At 38.4% G+C, this 21184-nt stretch overlaps 1 protein-coding gene across 1 annotated transcript in view; it reads left to right on the top strand.

The window, feature by feature from the left end:
• Window positions 1–1765: 1765 nt before the first annotated feature.
• The window catches only part of LOC311140557 (NLR family CARD domain-containing protein 3-like), a 23059-nt gene continuing 3640 nt past the window's right edge, over window positions 1766–21184 (top strand). Inside the window, exons 1-8 of the mRNA XM_084175669.1 lie at window positions 1766–1857; window positions 2673–2792; window positions 3608–3727; window positions 4532–4651; window positions 8047–8282; window positions 8448–10248; window positions 10583–10685; window positions 20391–20557. Of these exons, the coding sequence (XP_084031795.1) occupies window positions 1790–1857; window positions 2673–2792; window positions 3608–3727; window positions 4532–4651; window positions 8047–8282; window positions 8448–10248; window positions 10583–10685; window positions 20391–20557 (2735 nt within the window). The 5' untranslated portion in view covers window positions 1766–1789. The remainder of the gene's footprint in view (window positions 1858–2672; window positions 2793–3607; window positions 3728–4531; window positions 4652–8046; window positions 8283–8447; window positions 10249–10582; window positions 10686–20390; window positions 20558–21184) is intronic.

The following is a 21184-nucleotide window of genomic DNA, read 5'->3' as shown; positions in this document are numbered from 1 at the left end:
AGAAGAGTGGAGGCTGGTATAGCAGCAAAGGGGGAACCAACTCCATATTAATGGCCATGATTTTGGAATGAGATGTTGGACCAGGAGGTTTAATGAGATGTTGGACCAGCAGGTGTAATGAGATGTTGGACCAGCAGGTGTAATGAGATGTTGGACCAGCAGGTGTAATGAGATGTTGGACCAGCAGGTGTAATGAGATGTTGGACCAGCAGGTGTAATGAGATGTTGGACCAGGAGGTGTAATGAGATGTTGGACCAGGAGGTGTAATGAGATGTTGGACCAGCAGGTGTAATGAGATGTTAGACCAGCAGGTGTCCACATACTTTTGATCATGTAGTGTCTGTTTGGTGAAGTAATAAAGAAGGTGTAATATTTTGGGTAGATGTTCCTAGAACAGATTATAACTATATATGGACATATTATAAAGTATGTGTATGAATAGACTCTTAAGGATTAAAGTGGAACTGAGATGAGGAAGTGAATCAGTAGGCCAATGTGACGATGTTACAATGTGATGATGTTACAAGTAAGTTCCACTTGTTAAATCCACTTCAGTCAGTGTAGATGCAGGGGAGGAGACTGGTAGGGGGGGGTTGCAACTCAATATTAGGAGGGTGTTCTTCATGTTTTTTACACTGTTTGTTTGTTGCTTTATGTAATGGCATATATTTAAATGCTTTGTGTAATGTCACATAATTTAATGCTTTATGTAATGGCATATATTTAAATGCTTTGTGTAATGTCACATAATTTAATGCTTTATGTAATGGCATATATTTAAATGCTTTGTGTAATGTCACATAATTTAATGCTTTATGTAATGGCATATATTTAAATGCTTTGTGTAATGTCACATAATTTAATGCTTTATGTAATGGCATATATTTAAATGCTTTGTGTAATGTCACATAATTTAATGCTTTATGTAATGGCATATATTTAAATGCTTTGTGTAATGTCACATAATTTAATGCTTTATGTAATGGCATATATTTAAATGCTTTGTGTAATGTCACATAATTTAATGCTTTATGTAATGGCATATATTTTAATGCTTTATGTACACTGAGTGTACAAAACATTATGAACACATGCTTTTTCCATGACATAGATTGATAAGGTGAATCCAGGTGAAAGATATGATCTCTTATTTATGTAACTTGTTAAATCAACTTCAATCAGTGTAGATGAAGGGGAGGAGAGAGGTTAATGAAGGATTTTTAAGCCTTGAGACAATTGAGACATGGATTGTGTAAATGTGCCATTCAGATGGTGAATAGGCAAGACAAAATATTTAAGTGTCTTTGAACGGGGTATGGTAGTAGGTACCAGGCACACAGGTTTTTGTCAAGAACTGCAACGCTGCTGGGTTGTTCACGCTCAAAAGTTTCCTGTGTGCTTCAAGAATGGTCCACCACCCAAAATAAATGTCCAGCCATTTTGACACAACTGTGGGACTAATTGGAGTCAACATGGGCCAGCATCCCTGTGGGACGCTTTCGACACCTTGTAGAGTTCATGCCCCGACGAGTTGAGGCTGTTCTGAGGGCAAAAGAGAGGGGAGGTGAAACTCAATATTAGGAAGGTGTTCTTAATGTTTTGTATACTCAGTGTATGCTTTTTGCTTTATGTAATGGCATATATTTTATTGCTTTATGTAATGTATTTTATCTCTTGAAATATAGTTTTGATATATTTTAAAATGTAGTTTCATGGTGATTTATTATGTTTTCCAGAATCTCCAACCAAACTCTGAGATCAATCTCTCCAGTACCCAGTCATCTGTCCATGAAGAGTGACTTCTCTATGGATCAACCTATACATTTTAGTGATGGACCAGTGACCTTTGACCCTAGGTAAGTTACTGGTCAGAGTTGATGATATTACTATTGAAGAGGAGAATCTTCTAGATCTGAAACCAGATGTATTTTGTGTATCTGAGTATATACTGTAAAGCATCTGCTTATAATTAGTTGTTTATGTCATATATTTTAATACACTGAGTGTACAAAACATTATGAACACCTGCTTTTTCCCATGACATAGATTGACAAGGTGAATCCAGGTGAAAGATATGATCTCTTATTTATGTAACTTGTTAAATCAACTTCAATCAGTGTAGTTGAAGGGGAGGAGAGAGGTTAATGAAGGATTTTTAAGCCTTGAGACAATTGAGACATGGATTGTGTAAATGTGCCATTCAGATGGTGAATAGGCAAGACAAAATATTTAAGTGTCTTTGAACGGGGTATGGTAGTAGGTACCAGGCACACAGGTTTTTGTCAAGAACTGCAACGCTGCTGGGTTGTTCACGCTCAAAAGTTTCCTGTGTGCTTCAAGAATGGTCCACCACCCAAAATAAATGTCCAGCCATTTTGACACAACTGTGGGACTAATTGGAGTCAACATGGGCCAGCATCCCTGTGGGACGCTTTCGACACCTTGTAGAGTCCATGCCCCGACGAGTTGAGGCTGTTCTGAGGGCAAAAGAGAGGGGAGGTGAAACTCAATATTAGGAAGGTGTTCTTAATGTTTTGTATACTCAGTGTATGCTTTTTGCTTTATGTAATGGCATATATTTTATTGCTTTATGTAATGTATTTTATCTCTTGAAATATAGTTTTGATATATTTTAAAATGTAGTTTCATGGTGATTTATTATGTTTTCCAGAATCTCCAACCAAACTCTGAGATCAATCTCTCCAGTACCCAGTCATCTGTCCATGAAGAGTGACTTCTCTATGGATCAACCTATACATTTTAGTGATGGACCAGTGACCTTTGACCCTAGGTAAGTTACTGGTCAGAGTTGATGATATTACTATTGAAGAGGAGATTCTTCTAGATCTGAAACCAGATGTATTTTGTGTATCTGAGTATATACTGTAAAGCATCTGCTTATAATTAGTTGTTTATGTCATATATTTTAATACACTGAGTGTACAAAACATTATGAACACCTGCTTTTTCCCATGACATAGATTGACAAGGTGAATCCAGGTGAAAGATATGATCTCTTATTTATGTAACTTGTTAAATCAACTTCAATCAGTGTAGTTGAAGGGGAGGAGAGAGGTTAATGAAGGATTTTTAAGCCTTGAGACAATTGAGACATGGATTGTGTAAATGTGCCATTCAGATGGTGAATAGGCAAGACAAAATATTTAAGTGTCTTTGAACGGGGTATGGTAGTAGGTACCAGGCACACAGGTTTTTGTCAAGAACTGCAACGCTGCTGGGTTGTTCACGCTCAAAAGTTTCCTGTGTGCTTCAAGAATGGTCCACCACCCAAAATAAATGTCCAGCCATTTTGACACAACTGTGGGACTGATTGGAGTCAACATGGGCCAGCATCCCTGTGGGACGCTTTCGACACCTTGTAGAGTTCATGCCCCGACGAGTTGAGGCTGTTCTGAGGGCAAAAGAGAGGGGAGGTGAAACTCAATATTAGGAAGGTGTTCTTAATGTTTTGTATACTCAGTGTATGCTTTTTGCTTTATGTAATGGCATATATTTTATTGCTTTATGTAATGTATTTTATCTCTTGAAATATAGTTTTGATATATTTTAAAATGTAGTTTCATGGTGATTTATTATGTTTTCCAGAATCTCCAACCAAACTCTGAGATCAATCTCTCCAGTACCCAGTCATCTGTCCATGAAGAGTGACTTCTCTATGGATCAACCTATACATTTTAGTGATGGACCAGTGACCTTTGACCCTAGGTAAGTTACTGGTCAGAGTTGATGATATTACTATTGAAGAGGAGAATCTTCTAGATCTGAAACCAGATGTATTTTGTGTATCTGAGTATATACTGTAAAGCATCTGCTTATAATTAGTTGTTTATGTCATATATTTTAATACACTGAGTGTACAAAACATTATGAACACCTGCTTTTTCCCATGACATAGATTGACAAGGTGAATCCAGGTGAAAGATATGATCTCTTATTTATGTAACTTGTTAAATCAACTTCAATCAGTGTAGTTGAAGGGGAGGAGAGAGGTTAATGAATGATTTTTAATCCTGGAGACAAATGAGACATGGATTGTGTAAATGTGCCATTCAGAGGGTGAATGGACAGGGTATGCCTTTGAACGGGGTATTGTAGTGGGTACCAGGCACACAGGTTTTTGTCAAGAACTGCAACGCTGCTGGGTTGTTCACGCTCAAAAGTGTCCTGTGTGTATCAAGAATGGTCCACCACCCAAAATAAATGTCCAGCCATTTTGACACAACTGTGGGACGCATTGGCGTCAACATGGGCCAGCATCCCTGTGGGACGCTTTCGACACCTTGTAGAGTTCATGCCCCGTCGAGTTGAGGCTGTTCTGAGGGCAAAAGAGAGGGGAGGTGCAACTCATTATTAGGAAGGTGTTCTTAATGTTTTGTATACTCAGTGTATGTTTTTTGCTTTATGTAATGGCATATATTTTATTGCTTCATGTAATGTATTTTATCTATTGAAATATAGTTTTGATATATTTTATAATGTAGTTTCATGGTGATTTATTATGTTTTCCAGAATCTCCAACCAAACTCTGAGATCAGTCTCTCCAGTACCCAGTCATCTGTCCATGAAGAGTGACTTCTCTATGGATCAACCTATACATTTTAGTGATGGACCAGTGACCTTTGACCCTAGGTAAGTTACTGGTAGAATGTTTTATATTACTATTGAAGTGGAGAACAAATATGTATTTTGTGTATCTGAGTAGAAACTGTAAAGCAGGAGGGGGCTTTGTGTGTTTTGTCCAATCAGTGTATATTTTAACATGTTGTTTCATAGTGGTTTATTTTGGTCATATAGTTTAGTAATACCACTGTGGACATGTTTCTACAACCTGAGGTCATATAGTTTAGTAATACCACTGTGGACATGTTTCTACAACCTTCTGAGTTCATATAGTTTAGTAATACCACTGTGGACATGTTTCTACAACCTTCTGAGTTCATATAGTTTAGTAATACCACTGTGGACATGTTTCTACAACCTGAGTTCATATAGGTTAGTAATACCACTGTGGACATGTTTCTACAACCTTCTGAGTTCATATAGTTTAGTAATACCACAGTGGACATGTTTCTACAACCGTCTGAGTTCATATTGTTTAGTAATACCACTGTGGACATGTTTCTACAACCTTCTGAGTTCATATAGTTTAGTAATACCACTGTGGACATGTTTCTACAACCTTCTGAGTTCATATAGTTTAGTAATACCACTGTGGACGTTTCTACAACCTTCTGAGTTCATATAGTTTAGTAATACCACTGTGGACATGTTTCTACAACCTTCTGAGTTCATATAGTTTAGTAATACCACTGTGGACATGTTTCTACAACCTTCTGAGTTCATATAGTTTAGTAATACCACAGTGGACATGTTTCTACAACCTTCTGAGTTCATATAGTTTAGTAATACCACTGTGGACATGTTTCTACAACCTTCTGAGGTCATATAGTTTAGTAATACCACTGTGGACATGTTTCTACAACCTGAGGTCATATAGTTTAGTAATACCACTGTGGACATGTTTCCACAACCTTCTGAGTTCATATATTTTAGTAATACCACTGTGGACATGTTTCTACAACCTGAGTTCATATAGTTTAGTAATACCACTGTGGACATGTTTCTACAACCTTCTGAGGTCATATAGTTTAGTAATACCACTGTGGACATGTTTCTACAACCTGAGTTCATATAGTTTAGTAATACCACTGTGGACATGTTTCTACAACCTTCTGAGGTCATATAGTTTAGTAATACCACTGTGGACATGTTTCTACAACCTGAGGTCATATAGTTTAGTAATACCACTGTGGACATGTTTCCACAACCTTCTGAGTTCATATAGTTTAGTAATACCACTGTGGACATGTTTCTACAACCTTCTGAGTTCATATAGTTTAGTAATACCAATGTGGACATGTTTCTACAACCTTCTGAGGTCATATAGTTTAGTAATACCACTGTGGACATGTTTCTACAACCTGAGGTCATATAGTTTAGTAATACCACTGTGGACATGTTTCCACAACCTTCTGAGTTCATATAGTTTAGTAATACCACTGTGGACATGTTTCTACAACCTTCTGAGTTCATATAGTTTAGTAATACCACTGTGGACATGTTTCTACAACCTTCTGAGTTCATATAGTTTAGTAATACCACTGTGGACATGTTTCTACAACCTGAGTTCATATAGTTTAGTAATACCACTGTGGATATGTTTCTACAACCTGAGGTCATATAGTTTAGTAATACCACTGTGGACATGTTTCTACAACCTTCTGAGTTCATATAGTTTAGTAATACCACAGTGGACATGTTTCTACAACCTTCTGAGTTCATATAGTTTAGTAATACCACTGTGGACATGTTTCTACAACATTCTGAGTTCATATAGTTTAGTAATACCACTGTGGACATGTTTCTACAACCTTCTGAGTTCATATAGTTTAGTAATACCACTGTGGACATGTTTCTACAACATTCTGAGTTCATATAGTTTAGTAATACCACTGTGGACATGTTTCTACAATCTTCTGAGTTCATATTGTTTAGTAATACCACTGTGGACATGTTTCTACAACCTTCTGAGTTCATATAGTTTAGTAATACCACTGTGGACATGTTTCTACAACCTTCTGAGTTCATATAGTTTAGTAATACCACTGTGGACATGTTATCCTTTCCAGAGGCTACTACCACACTCAGAGAGCAGAGTATTCTGTTCCCAGCTGTCTGTCTATGAACAGTATTAACATCTACAATCTCTCTCTCTCCTTTATCTCTGTAGTGGAAGGTCTACTCTGCCAGAGGATCAGTATTAACATCTACAATCTCTCTCTCTCTCTCTCCTTTATCTCTGTAGTGGAAGGTCTACTCTGTTAGAGGATCAGTATTAACATCTACAATCTCTCTCTCCTTTATCTCTGTAGTGGAAGGTCTACTCTGCCAGAGGATCAGTATTAACATCTACAATCTCTCTCTCCTTTATCTCTGTAGTGGAAGGTCTACTCTGCCAGAGGATCAGTATTAACATCTACAATCTCTCTCTCCTTTATCTCTGTAGTGGATGGTCTACTCTGCCAGAGGATCAGTATTAACATCTACAATCTCTCTCTCCTTTATCTCTGTAGTGGATGATCTACTCTGTTAGAGGATCAGTATTAACATCTACAATCTCTCTCTCTCTCTCTCCTTTATCTCTGTAGTGGAAGGTCTACTCTGTTAGAGGATCATTATTAACATCTACAATCTCTCTCTCTCTCCTTTAACTCTGTAGTGGAAGGTCTACTCTGTTAGAGGATCAGTATTAACATCTACAATCTCTCTCTCCTTTATCTCTGTAGTGGAAGGTCTACTCTGCCAGAGGATCAGTATTAACATCTACAATCTCTCTCTCCTTTATCTCTGTAGTGGAAGATCTACTCTGCCAGAGGATCAGTATTAACATCTACAATCTCTCTCTCTCTCCTTTATCTCTGTAGTGGATGGTCTACTCTGTTAGAGGATCAGTATTAACATCTACAATCTCTCTCTCCTTTATCTCTGTAGTGGAAGGTCTACTCTGCCAGAGGATCAGTATTAACATCTACAATCTCTCTCTCCTTTATCTCTGTAGTGGATGATCTACTCTGTTAGAGGATCAGTATTAACATCTACAATCTCTCTCTCCTTTATCGCTGTAGTGGATGATCTACTCTGCCAGAGGATCAGTATTAACATCTATAATCTCTCTCTCCTTTATCTCTGTAGTGGAAGGTCTACTCTGCCAGAGGATCCGTATTAACATCTACAATCTCTCTCTCCTTTATCTCTGTAGTGGATGATCTACTCTGCCAGAGGATCAGTATTAACATCTACAATCTATCTCTCCTTTATCTCTGTAGTGGAAGGTCTACTCTGCCAGAGGATCAGTATTAACATCTACAATCTCTCTCTCCTTTATCTCTGTAGTGGAAGGTCTACTCTGTTAGAGGATCAGTATTAACATCTACAATCTCTCTCTCTCTCCTTTATCTCTGTAGTGGATGGTCTACTCTGCCAGAGGATCAGTCCAGGTGTGCAGTGTGTCAGCAGGTGCTGAGGGATCCAGTCTCTATCACCTGTGGACACAGGTTCTGCAGACAGTGCATCACCAGATACTGGGAGAAACCTGCTCCTTCAGGAGACTATGACTGTCCTCAGTGTAGAAAGAGATCCAGAACACGGCCTGTACTACAGCACCTGAGTCAACCCAATAAAACACGAGGCTCTGAAAACAGTAAGACCACTTGCACACGTGGGCCAAGTCAATACCTTAATATGATTTACAGTAGTTAACTACAATATTATGAGATAATAGAAGTTACTGTAGTTGTGGAAGGCCCACTTTTCATCCTGTCTATGAATGTTTCTGATACACATCATTTTCCCTCTTCCCTTGTAGTGGATGACAGCCTGCTGAGAGCTATAGTAAACCATAAAGACAGTCTGAAAAGGAGGTATGAATGTGTGATAGAAGGCATGGAAAAAGCAGGAAACCAAACTCCCCTCAACAGGATTTACACAGAGCTCTACATCACAGAGGGAGAGAGTGAAGGGGTTAACAATGAACATGAGGTGTGGCAGCTAGAGACAGCATCCAGGACACCAACCTCACATGACACAGCAATCCACTGCAATGACATATTTAAACCCTTACCAGGCCAAGAGAGAAGCATCAGAACTGTGCTGACGAAGGGCATCGCTGGCATCGGAAAAACAGTCTCTGTGCAGAAGTTCATCCTAGACTGGGCTGAAGAGAAGGCGAACCAAGATGTGGATATCATATTTGTGCTTCCTTTCCGGGAGCTGAACTTGATTAAAGATCTCCAGTACAGTCTTCTCAGACTTTTAAATGGCTTCCACACAGAACTAGACATAGGCAATGCAAAGAAACTCACTGCCTGTAAAGCTATGTTCATCTTTGATGGTTTGGATGAAAGCAGACTTCCATTGGATTTCCAGCACAATGAAAATGTGTCTGATGTCACCCAGACATCGTCTGTCGATGTTCTGCTGACAAACCTCATCAAGGGGAATCTGCTTCCCTCTGCTCTCCTATGGATAACCTCCCGACCAGCAGCAACCAATCAGATCCCCCCTAAGTGTGTTGACCAGGTGACAGAGGTACGAGGGTTCAATGACCCACAGAAGGAGGAGTACTTCAGGAAGAGATTCAGTGATGAGGACCTGGCCAGCAGAATCATCTCACACATAAAGACATCAAGGAGCCTCCACATCATGTGCCACATGCCAGTGTTCTGTTGGATTTCTGCAATAGTCCTTGAGCACATGTTGAGTACAGACAAGAGGAGAGAGATGCCCACGACTCTGACTGAGATGGCAATACACTTCCTGCTCATTCAGACCAGCCTGAAGAACCAGAAATATCATGGAAGAGATGAGATGGATCAACAGGAGCTCATGGAGTCAGATAAGGATATTCTTCTGAAGCTGGGGAAGCTGGCGTTTGAAAATCTGGAGAAGGGTAATCTCATGTTCTATGAAGAAGACCTGAAAGAGTGTGGCATTGATGTCAAAGAAGCCTCAGTGTACTCAGGAGTGTGCACACAAATCTTTAAAGAAGAGTCTGTGTTATTTCAGAGAGTGGTGTACTGCTTTGTTCATCTGAGCATTCAGGAGTTTCTCTCAGCTGTCTACATGTACCATTGTTACACAACCAAGAACATGGATGCACTGAAGCCCTTCCTCAAGAGAAAGTCTAGAGCTGCATCTGAAGAGCTAACCTTGCATGAGGTGCTGAAGAGTACCGTGGATAAAGCCTTGGAGAGCAAGAACGGACACCTGGACCTCTTTGTCCGCTTCCTTCATGGCATGTCACTGGAGTCCAATCAGAAACTCCTACAAGGTCTGGTGACACAGACAGAAAGCAGTCCAGACAGCGTCCAGAAAACAATCCGATCCCTTAAGGTGATGCAGAGGAAGAACATCTCCCCTGAGAGGTGCATCAATCTCTTCCACTGTCTGATAGAGATGAAAGACCATTCAGTACAGGAGGAAATCCAAGCGTACTTGAGGTCAGAGAAGAGATCCAAAAACCTCACACTTTCTCAGTGTTCAGCGCTGGCCTACATGCTACAGATATCAGAGGAGGTTCTGGATGTGTTTGACCCGAAGGTATACAAGACATCAGAGGAGGGTCGTAGGAGACTGCTCCCAGCTGTGAGAGGCTGCAGGAAAGCTCTGTAAGTATTCATGGAAATATCCCACACCAAAATACATTGTAGTTACAGCAGCATTTTTATTGGCTGACTGGCTCTGTACGTACTCATGTGACTATCCCTCAGACCAAACTTTACTGTATGTAAGAACAACAATATTTTCATTGGCTGACTAAACTTTCTATCAGCTGAAAAGTCTTAAACAAACTGTAATACAAACGGATCAGAAAAGTTGTAGCATTGAGACATCTATACACAGTGTTCACATTATTAGTGCAGGGGTAACAGTGTAAGCAGGGAAAGCTAAATGTAACATTTTAATACAACCTGTCCCTCATGGTATTTACTCTGTTGACAGACTCACTGGCTGTAAACTCACAGACACATCCTGTGAAGTGTTGGCCTCAGCTCTCAGTTCAAACCCCTCAAACCTGAGAGAGCTGGATCTGAGTATCAATGACCTGAAGGATTCAGGAGTGAATCTGCTCTCTGCTGGACTGGGGAATCCCCACTGTAAACTGGAGACTCTGAGGTCAGTATTCCTGTAGTTGGTCAACAAGTGATAACTGTTCACCAGATCCACATGTGTTTACCAGGCACACATAGTCCACACCATATGTGTTTGGACAGTGAAGCTTACAGTTTTACATTTGGTGCTATGCTCCAGCATTTTGGATTTGAGATATAATGTTTCATATTAGGCAACAGTACAGAATATCACCTTTTATTTGAGGGTATTTTCATACATATCTGTGTTACTGTTTGGAAATGAAAGCACTTTATGTGTCTAGTTCTCCCATTTGTATATGTCGTAATAATTTGGACATATTCACTTATATTGTATTAAAGTAGTCATACGTTTAGTATTTGGTCCCATATTCCTTACCCACAGTGATAACATCAAGCCTGTGATTCTACAAACTTGTTGAATACATTTGCAGTTTGTCTTGGTTGTGTTTTGGATGATGTTTTTCCCAATAGAAACTGAATGGTGAATAATGTCCTGTCATTTTGGAGTCACTTCACTTGTATTGTCAGTAAGAATAGAAGATGTTTCTGAACACTGCTACATTCATGTGGATGCTACCATGATTATGAATAATCATGAATGAATCGTGAATGATGATGAATGAGAAAGTTACAGAGGAACAAGGATCATACCCCCTCTGTTATTGGTAATGGTGAGAGGTTAGCATGTTTTGTTGTAGCCTCTGTAACTTTCTCACTCATTATTTTTCATGATTCATTCATGAGTTTTATTAATCATGGCATTATCAGGATTAATTTTGTAGTGTTTAGAAACATGTTATCTACTCACTTAGACAGAAGATTAATCCAGTCATCATCCACCATTCAGTTACTATCGGGTAAAACATATCCCAAAACACAACCAAAACAAACTGCAAATGCAACCAACGAGTTTGGGACCAAATACTAAACATTTGACTATATTAATACACTTGAAGTGAATTGGTCAGTATACTTTTTGACATCTTCAAATGGGGGGAATAGATACATAAAGTGCTTTCATTTAAAATGTTAGCTTCTCCGTCAAAATAGATATGGTGTGGACTGTATACTCAATACAATCTAAATCTGATACCTCACTGTCTGTCTTTTGACTGATACTGCTTTTTAAACTGCTCTGGTCAGTCTACTCAAATATTTGTACTGTACATGTTTCTATCTAGAAGCAATAATCTGATAATTTCTAATAATGATACATTAATTTATTAATAGATATGGCAGGTTTCAGGACACTGATATATCTGAATATGTTGAAAAAATATACTGCCACTATTTTTACCGCCAAAGAATAGCAGTGTGATTTTAATATGATTTGACTCTTTGCAGGCTGTCAGGCTGTCTAGTCACAGAGGAAGGCTGTGCTTCTCTGGTCTCAGCTCTGAAGTCAAACCCCTCACACCTGAGAGAGCTTGATCTGAGTAACAATGACCTGAAGGATTCAGGAGTGAAGCTGCTCTCTGCTGGACTGGGGAATCCCCACTGTAAACTGGAGACTCTGAGGTCAGTATTCCTGTAGTTGGTCAACAAGTGATAACTGTTCACCAGATCCACATGAGTTTACCAGGCACACAAAGTCCACACCATATGTGTTTAGACAGTGAAGCTTACAGTTTTACATTTGGTACTATGCTCCAGCATTTTGGATTTGAGATATAATGTTTCATATTAGGCAACAGTACAGAATGTCACCTTTTATTTGAGGGTATTTTCATACATATCTGTGTTACTGTTTGGAAATGAAAGCACTTTATGTGTCTAGTTCTCCCATTTGTATATGTCGTAATAATTTGGACATATTCACTTATATTGTATTAAAGTAGTCATAAGTTTAGTATTTGGTCCCATATTCCTTACCCACAGTGATTACATCAAGCTTGTGATTCTACAAACTTGTTGAATACATTTTCAGTTTGTCTTGGTTGTGTTTTGGATGATGTTTTTCCCAATAGAAACTGAATGGTGAATAATGTCCTGTCATTTTGGAGTCACTTCACTTGTATTGTCAGTAAGAATAGAAGATGTTTCTGAACACTGCTACATTCATGTGGATGCTACCATGATTATGAATAATCATGAATGAATCGTGAATGATGATGAATGAGAAAGTTACAGAGGAACAAGGATCATACCCCCTCTGTTATTGGTAATGGTGAGAGGTTAGCATGTTTTGTTGTAGCCTCTGTAACTTTCTCACTCATTATTATTCATGATTCATTCATGATTTTTCTTAATCATGGCATCATTAGGATTCATTTAGTAGTGTTTAGAAACATTTACATTTTAGTCATTTAGCAGACGCTCTTATCCCGAGTGACTTACAGTTAGTGAGTGCATACATTATTTTTTATTTAATTTTTTCATACTGGCCCCCTGTGGGAATCGAACCCACAACCTTAGCGTTGCAAATGCCATGCTCTACCAACCAAACTACATCCCTGCCGGCCATTCCCTCCCCTACCCTGGACGACGCTGGGCCAATTGTGCGCCGCCCCATGGGTCTCCCGGTCGCGGCCGGCTACGACAGAGCCTGGATTCGAACCAGGATCTCTAGTGGCACAGCTACAGAGACCTGTTATCTACTCACTTAGACAGAAAATTACTCCAGTCATCATCCACCATTCAGTTACTATTGGGCAAAACATAACCCAAAACACAACCAAAACAAACTGCAAATGCAACCAACGAGTTTACAACCAAATACTCAACTTTTGACTACTTTAATACACTATAAGTAAAATGGTCAGAATACGTTTGACTTCTTCAAATGGGGGACTGGATACATAAAGTGCTTTCATTTCTAAACGGTGAAACAGATATGTATTAACATACCTTCAAATAAAAGGTGACATTATATACTGTCACCTCATATGAAACATTTGATCTCAAATCCAAAATGCTGGAGTATAGAGCCACATTTAAAATGTTAGCTTCACTGTCAAAATAGATATGGTGTGGACTGTATACTCAATACAATCTAAATATGATACCTCACTGTCTGTCTTTTGACTGATACTGCTTTTTAAACTGCTCTGGTCAGTCTACTCAAATATTTGTAATATGCATTTTTCTATCTACAAGCAATACTTTGATCATTTGTCATTTCCAATAATGAAACATTAATTTATGAATAGATATGGCAGGTTTCAGGACGCTGATATATCTGAATATTTTGAAAAAAATATACTGCCACTATTTTGACCACCAAAGAATAGCAGTGTGGTTTTAACATGATTTGACTCTTTGCAGGCTCTCAGGCTGTCTAGTCACAGAGGAAGGCTGTGATTCTCTGGTCTCAGCTCTGAAGTCAAACCCCTCACACCTGAGTGAGCTAGATCTGAGTAACAATGACCTGAAGGATTCAGGAGTGAAGCTGCTCTCTGCTGGACTGGAGAATCCCCACTGTAAACTGGAGACTCTGAGGTCAGTATTCCTGTAGTTGGTCAACAAGTGATAACTGTTCACCAGATCCACATGTGTTTACCAGGCACATATAGTCCACACCATATGTGTTTGGACAGTGAAGCTTACAGTTTTTCATTTGGTGCTATGCTCCATCATTTTGGATTTGAGATATATGGTCCTCTGTAGCTGTATATGTGGTCCTCTGTAGCTCAGCTGGTAGAGCACGGCGCTTGTAACGCCAAGGTAGTGGGTTCGATCCCCGGGACCACCCATACACAAAAATGTATGCACGCATGACTGTAAGTCGCTTTGGATAAAAGCGTCTGCTAAATGGCATATTATTATTATTATTATATAATGTTTCATATTAGGCAACAGTACAGAATGTCACCTTTTATTTGAGGGTATTCATACATCTGTTTTACTGTTTAGAAATGAAAGGACTTAATGTATCTAGTTCTCCCATTTGAAAAAGTCTTAATAATTTGGACATATTCACTTATATTATTATTAAAGTAGTCATACGTTTAGTATTTGGTCCCATATGCCTTACCCACAGTGATTACATCAAGCCTGTGTTTCTACAAACTTGTTGAATGCATTTGCAGTTTGTCTTGGTTGTGTTTTGGATGATGTTTTTCCCAATAGAAACTGAATGGTGAATAATGTCCTGTCATTTTGGAGTCACTTCACTTGTATTGTCAGTAAGAATAGAATATGTTTCTGAACACTTCTACATTCATGTGGATGCTACTATGATTATGAATAATCATGAATGAATCGTGAATGATGATGAATGAGAAAGTTACAGAGGAACAAGGATCATACCCCCTCTGTTATTGGTAATGGTGAGAGGTTAGCATGTTTTGTTGTAGCCTCTGTAACTATCTCATTCATTATTTTTCATGATTCATTCATGAGTTTTTTTAATCATGGCATTATCAGGATTAATTTTGTAGTGTTTCGAAACATGTTATCTACTCACTTAGACAGAAAATTACACCAGTCATCATCCACCATTCAGTTACTATTGGGCAAAACATAACCCAAAACACAACCAAAACAAACTGCAAATATAACCAACGAGTTTGGGACCAAATACTAAACCTTGACTATTTTAATACACTATAAGTGAATTGGTCAGAATACTTATGACTTCTTCAAATGGGGGGAATAGATACATAAAGTGCTTTCATTTAAAATGTTAGCTTCTCTGTCAAAATAGATATGGTGTGGACTGTATACTCAATACAATCTAAATCTGATACCTCACTGTCTGTCTTTTGACTGATACTGCTTTTTAAACTGCTCTGGTCAGTCTACTCAAATATTTGTACTATACACGTTTCTCTCTACACACAATATTATGCTTTTTTTTTTCTCACTGTACATGTTTCTATCTAGAAGCAATAATCTGAAAATTTCTAATAATGATACATTAATTTATGAATAGATATGGCAGGTTTCAGGACACTGATATATCTGAATATGTTGAAAAAAATATACTGCCACTATTTTCACCACCAAAGAATAGCAGTGTGGTTTTAATATGATTTGACTCTTTGCAGGCTGTCAGGCTGTCTAGTCACAGAGGAAGGCTGTGCTTCTCTGGTCTCAGCTCTGAAGTCAAACCCCTCACACCTGAGAGAGCTGGACCTGAGTATCAATGACCTGAAGGATTCAGGAGTGAAGCTGCTCTCTGCTGGACTGGGGAATCCCCACTGTAAACTGGAGACTCTGAGGTCAGTATTCCTGTAGTTGGTCAACAAGTGATAACTGTTCACCAGATCCACATGTGTTTACCAGGCACACATAGTCCACACCATATGTGTTTGGACAGTGAAGTTTACAGTTTTAAATTTGGCACTATGCTCCATCATTTTGGATTTGAAATTGTTTCATATTAGGCAACAGTACAGAATGTAAATTTTTATTTGAGGGTATTCATACATACCTGTTTTACTGTTTAGAAATGAAAGCACTTAATGTATGTAGTTCTCTAGTTCTCCCATTTAAAAAAGTCATAAGTATTTGGACAAATTAATTTAGTCCAGTGTTTAGTGTTTTGGTGTTTGGTCTTTGAATATTCCTTACCTGTAGTGATTACATCAAGCTTGTGATTCTACAAACTTGTTGAATACATTTGCAGTTTGTCTTGGTTGTGTTTTGGATGATGTTTTTCCCAATAGAAACTGAATGGTGAATAATGTCCTGTCATTTTGGAGTCACTTCACTTGTATTGTCAGTAAGAATAGAATATGTTTCTGAACACTTCTACATTCATGTGGATGCTACCATGATTATGAATAATCATGAATGAATCGTGAATGATGATGAATGAGAAAGTTACAGAGGAACAAGGATCAGACCCCCTCTGTTATTGGTAATGGTGAGAGGTTAGCATGTTTTGTTGTAGCCTCTGTAACTTTCTCACTCATTATTATTCATGATTCATTCATAATTTTTCTTAATCATGGCATCATCAGGATTAATTTAGTAGTGTTTAGAAACCTGTTATCTACACACTTTGACAGAAAATTACTCCAGTCATCATCCACCATTCAGTTACTATTGGGCAAAACATAACCCAAAACAAACTGCAAATACAACCAACGAGTTTACAACCAAATACTCAACTTTTGACTACGTTAATACACTATTAGTCAAATGGTCAGAATACGTTTGACTTCATCAAATGGGGGGACTAGTAACATCAAGTGCTTTCATTTCTAAACGGTGAAACAGATATGTAATAAAATACCCTCAAATAAAAGGTGACATTATATACTGTCACCTCATATGAAACATTTGATCTCAAATCCAAAATGCTGGAGTACAGAGCCACATTTAAAATGTCAATTTCACTGTCAAAATAGATATGGTGTGGACTGTATACTCAATACAATCTAAATCTGATACCTCACTGTCTGACTTTTGACTGATACTGCTTTTTAAACTGCTCTGGTCAGTCTACTCAAATATTTGTACTATACATTTTTCTATCTACATGCAATACTTTGATAATTTGTCATTTCTAATAATGAAACATTCATTTATGAATAGATATGGCAGGTTTCAAGACACTGATATATCTGAATATGTTGAAAAAAATATACTGCCACTATTTTCACCACCAAAGAATAGCAGTGTGGTTTTAATATGATTTGACTCTGCAGGCTGTCAGGCTGTCTAGTCACAGAGGAAGGCTGTGCTTCTCTGGTCTCAGCTCTGAAGTCAAACCCCTCACACCTGAGAGAGCTGGACCTGAGTAACAATGACCTGAAGGATTCAGGAGTGAAGCTGCTCTCTGCTGGACTGGGGAATCCCCACTGTAAACTGGAGACTCTGAGGTCAGTATTCCTGTAGTTGGTCAACAAGTGATAACTGTTCACCAGATCCACATGTGTTTACCAGGCACACATAGTCCACACCATATGTGTTTGGACAGTGAAGCTTACAGTTTTAAATTTGATGCTATGCTCCAGCATTTTGGATTTGAGATAGAATGTTTCATATTAGGTGACAGTACAGAATGTCACTTTTTATTTGAGGGTATTTTCATACATATCTGTGTTACTGTTTAGAAATGAAAGCACTTTATGTATCTAGTTCTCCCATTTGAAAAAGTCTTAATAATTTGGACATATTCACTTATATTGTATTAAAGTAGTCATAAGTTTAGTATTTGGTCCCATATTCCTTACCCACAGTGATTACATCAAGCTTGTGATTCTATAAACGTGTTGAATGCATTTGCAGTTTGTCTTGGTTCTGTTTTGGATGATGTTTTTCCCAATAGAAACTGAATGGTGAATAATGTCCTGTCATTTTGGAGTCACTTCACTTGTATTGTCAGTAAGAATAGAAGATGTTTCTGAACACTTCTACATTCATGTGGATGCTACCATGATTATGAATAATCATGAATGAATCGTGAATGATGATGAATGAGAAAGTTACAGAGGAACAAGGATCATACCCCCTCTGTTATTGGTAATGGTGAGAGGTTAGCATGTTTTGTTGTAGCCTCTGTAACTTTCTCACTCATTATTATTCATGATTCATTCATGATTATTCTTAATCATGGCATCATCAGGATTAATTTAGTAGTGTTTAGAAACATGTTATCTACACACTTTGACAGAAAATTACTCCAGTCATCATCCACCATTCAGTTACTATCGGGCAAAACATAACCCAAAACACAACCAAAACAAACTGCAAATGTAACCAACGAGTTTGGGACCAAATACTAAACTTTTGACTACTTTAATACACTATAAGTGAATTGGTCAGAATTCTTTTGACTTCTTCAAATGGGGGGACTAGATACATAAAGTCAATCTAAATCTGATACCTCACTGTCTGTCTTTTGACTGATACTGCTTTTTAAACTGCTCTGGTCAGTCTACTCAAATATTTGTACAATACATTTTTCTATCTACAAGCAATAATTTGATAATTTCAAATAATGATACATTAATTTATGAATAGATATGTCAGGTTTCAGGACACTGATATATCTGAATATGTTGAAAAAATATATTGCCACTATTTTCACCACCAAAGAATAGCAGTGTGATTTTAATATGATTTGACTCTTTGCAGGCTGTCAGGCTGTCTAGTCAGAGAGGAAGGCTGTGCTTCTCTGGTCTCAGCTCTGAAGTCAAACCCCTCACACCTGAGAGAGCTGGACCTGAGTAACAATGACCTGAAGGATTCAGGAGTGAAGCTGCTCTCTGCTGGACTGGGGAATCCCCACTGTAAACTGGAGACTCTGAGGTCAGTATTCCTGTAGTTGGTCAACAAGTGATAACTGTTCACCAGATCCACATGTGTTTACCAGGCACACATAGTCCACACCATATGTGTTTGGATAGTGAACCTTACAGTTTTAAATTTGGTGCTATGCTCCAGCATTTTGGATTTGAGGTATAATGTTTCATATTAGGCAACAGTACAGAATGTCACTTTTTATTTGAGGGTATTCATACATACCTGTTTTACTGTTTAGAAATGAAAGCACTTAATGTATCTAGTTCTCCCATTTGAAAAGGTCTTAATAATTTGGACATATTCACTTATATTGTATTGAAGTAGTCATAAGTTTAGTATTTGGTCCCATATTCCTTACCCACAGTGATTACATCAAGCCTGTGATTCTACAAACTTGTTGAATGCATTTGCAGTTTGTCTTGGTTCTGTTTTGGATGATGTTTTTCCCAATAGAAACTGAATGGTGAATAATGTCCTGTCATTTTGGAGTCACTTCACTTGTATTGTCAGTAAGAATAGAAGATGTTTCTGAACACTGCTACATTCATGTGGATGCTACCATGATTATGAATAACCATGAATGAATCGTGAATGATGATGAATGAGAAAGTTACAGAGGAACAAGGATCATACCCCCTCTGTTATTGGTAATGGTGAGAGGTTAGCATGTTTTGTTGTAGCCTCTGTAACTTTCTCACTCATTATTATTCATGATTCATTCATGATTTTTCTTAATCATGTCATCATCAGGATTAATTTAGTAGTGTTTAGAAACATGTTATCTACTCACTTAGACAGAAAATTACTCCAGTCATCATCCACCATTCAGTTACTATCGGGCAAAACATAACCCAAAACACAACCAAAACAAACTGCAAATGCAACCAACGAGTTTGAGACCAAATACTAAACTTTTGACTACTTTAATACACTATAAGTGAAATGGTCAGAATACTTATGACTTCTTCAAATGGGGGGACTAGATACATAAAGTGCTTTAATTTCTAAATGGTGAAACAGATATGTATTAAAATACCCTAAAATAAAAGGTGACATTATATACTGTCACCTCATATGAAACATTTGATCTCAAATCCAAAATGCTGGAGTATAGAGCCACATTTAAAATGTTAGCTTCACTGTCAAAATAGATATGGTGTGGACTGTATACTCAATACAATCTAAATATGATACCTCACTGTCTGTCTTTTGACTGATACTGCTTTTTAAACTGCTCTGGTCAGTCTACTCAAATATTTGTACTATACATTTTTCTATCTACATGCAATACTTTGATAATTTGTCATTTCTAATAATGAAACATTCATTTATGAATAGATATGGCAGGTTTCAAGACACTGATATATCTGAATATGTTGAAAAAAATATACTGCCACTATTTTCACCACCAAAGAATAGCAGTGTGATTTTAATATGATTTGACTCTTTGCAGGCTGTCAGGCTGTCTAGTCACAGAGGAAGGCTGTGTTTCTCTGGTCTCAGCTCTGAAGTCAAACCCCTCACACCTGAGAGAGCTGGACCTGAGTAACAATCACCCAGGAGACTCAGGAGTCAGACTGCTCTCTGCTGGACTGGAGGATCCACACTGCAGACTGGAGAAACTCAAGTATGTAGAGGGTTTATGTCAATGTTCATATCAGACATGTTGGAGTTATCAGGCTAGTTAAGACAAACATTCTGACCACCACTTGGACTAAGTTATATAAAGACTGTGTGGTGTGTGTGTGTGAGTGTGTGTGTGTGTGTGTGTGTGTGTGTGTGTGTGTGTGTGTGTGTGTGTGTGTGTGTCCAGTGTGTGTGTCGAGTGTGTGTGTGTGTGTGTGTGGGTCCAGTGTGTGTGTCTGTGTGTGTGTGTGTGTGTCCAGTGTGTGTGTGTGTGTGTGTGTGTGGGTCCAGTGTGTGTTTTTGTGTGTGTGTGTTTCCAGTGTGTGTTTGTGTGTGTGTCCAGTGTGTGTGTGTCCAGTGTGTGTGTGTGTGTGTGTGTGTGTGTGTGTGTGTGTGTGTCCAGTGTGTGTGTGTGTGTGTGTGTGTGTCGGTCCAGTGTGTGTGTGTGTGTGTGTGGACACTGGACACACACACACACAGGACACAGGACACACACTGGACACACAGATACTGAACACACTGGACAGACACACACACACACACACACTTGACACATACACACTGGACACATGCAAACGCAACACACACACACACACACACACACTGGACACACACACACTGGACACAC

This window comes from Coregonus lavaretus, assembly GCF_964263955.1.
Source record: "Coregonus lavaretus genome assembly, chromosome: 2".
NCBI lineage: Eukaryota > Metazoa > Chordata > Actinopteri > Salmoniformes > Salmonidae > Coregonus > Coregonus lavaretus.
Note: the sequence above shows the minus strand (reverse complement) of the source record. Positions and strands in the feature narration are given on the sequence as shown.